The 1,600-nt window shown below is 39.2% G+C and overlaps 1 protein-coding gene across 1 annotated transcript; it reads left to right on the plus strand.

The window, feature by feature from the left end:
• Nucleotides 1-714: 714 nt before the first annotated feature.
• On the plus strand, nucleotides 715-1,396 carry LOC103522692 (small nuclear ribonucleoprotein-associated protein B). Its single transcript, XM_026832704.1, has 2 exons — nucleotides 715-801; nucleotides 1,013-1,396. The coding sequence occupies exons 1-2, from the start codon at nucleotides 715-717 to the stop codon at nucleotides 1,394-1,396; spliced, it is 471 nt and encodes a 156-aa protein (XP_026688505.1).
• Nucleotides 1,397-1,600: the final 204 nt, after the last annotated feature.

The raw sequence follows: 1,600 nt of genomic DNA on the forward strand, positions 1-1,600 counted from the left end.
ACTCTATGATATGATCATACGACCCGTCTATTTCAGCTCTTTCTAACCCTCATGTGTTCTGATTTATGTTAATGGTATTTCGGTACAGTTTCGACAGTTCCCCTTCTTATCCTCAGCTCTAAAGAATAAGAACTTATGGCTGTCGTGAACGAAATTATATGCAATATTATGGGAAAACTTTGAACTATATCTTTCTAACTCCCCATGACTTCACGTGACGTGACGTGACGTGATGGTGTTTCTCCCTTAACACTCTATCTATCATAACACTTATACACGAGAGTAACATTCCATCACAACAATATACCTACTCACAAGATACGACACATTTTTGATCTCGGGCCAATATTTTTTGTTGATCAACAAAATGAAATTGAACACATGAGGAGATTTTCCTCGTCCGAGGGGAGAAAAGAAAACAAGAGGGAGGCAGAGTGTAGGGAGGAGACAGTTTTCAAAGAGAGGAGAGGTGTCCGTAATATTGTTGTTTGTGGTGTGGCGAGTGATATGTCCGGAACAGATGTGATAACTTTGAAACTTTGGTGCCCAAAATAGTACCAAGTTATACATAAACCAATTAAACCATAAAACTTCAGAAACAGAATATATGTTACCAGACAGGATCACGAAGAAAGAGGAAAACTACATGACCAATGAGTTTTAAAAGGCTTTTTGTGGATGTGTGTTTAGAGAGTAGATTGAGATGGTTTAGGCATGTATAGAGAGGAGAGACATGAGTTATGCCTGCCACTCATGCTCAGACCATCTGAGAGACTGTGGTCTCAGGACAAGTGGGAACAGGCTCTGAGTGGCTGGTCCTTTATAGGTATAAAAGTAGAGAAACCAGTTATATGGGGTAAGAAAAGGAGGGGGAATCCAAAACTGAGGAGAGATAAGGTTGAGGTAGATTTGAAAGAGAAGGGAGGTGTTGGATAGGAGGGTATGGAGTAGTACAATAATGGTTGGTAACACCAACCCCAAGAGAAGTTGGGAAAAGATGCAGTAAAAGAAGGTTTTTTTGTGGAAACTGCCCTTAATTTATTTCTTTATATATTTCCATTATTATTTCTTTTTAGCATTTGACAAACACATGAACCTGATCCTAGTCGATTGTGATGAATTCAGAAGACTCAAGGGCAAAGACAAAGATGGTGAAAGAGCAGAAAAGAGAGCTCTTGGGTTTGTTCTCCTCCGAGGAGAAAATGTAGTATCAATGACAGTTGAAGGACCTCCACCTGCAGAAGAAGGCATTCCTAGGGTACCACTGGCTTCTGGTGGAGGTGCAGGAGGTCCTGGTACAAGCAGAGCAGCTGGAAGAGGAATCTCGGGTGGTGGCTCTTCTGCCCCTGCAGGTAATCTTGAAATAATAAATTATCAAGTTTCTCTAAAAATCTAGAATAGTTTTAGGTTTTAATTTGGATTTAGTTATTATAAGTAACAAAAATTCAAGTTGTTTGTGATACCTACCCAATATCCATTATCCTGCTCAACAAGTGATTGATTTCATTGTCAATGTGCATCTAATTGGTCTATTGATGAGATCATGTACAAAACTAGCTTTAAGACAGGGTCCATTAAATAGAGACCAAAGAAAATTTCT

Source organism: Diaphorina citri, unplaced genomic scaffold, assembly GCF_000475195.1.
Source record: "Diaphorina citri unplaced genomic scaffold, Diaci psyllid genome assembly version 1.1 scaffold10300, whole genome shotgun sequence".
NCBI classification, from domain to species: domain Eukaryota; kingdom Metazoa; phylum Arthropoda; class Insecta; order Hemiptera; family Psyllidae; genus Diaphorina; species Diaphorina citri.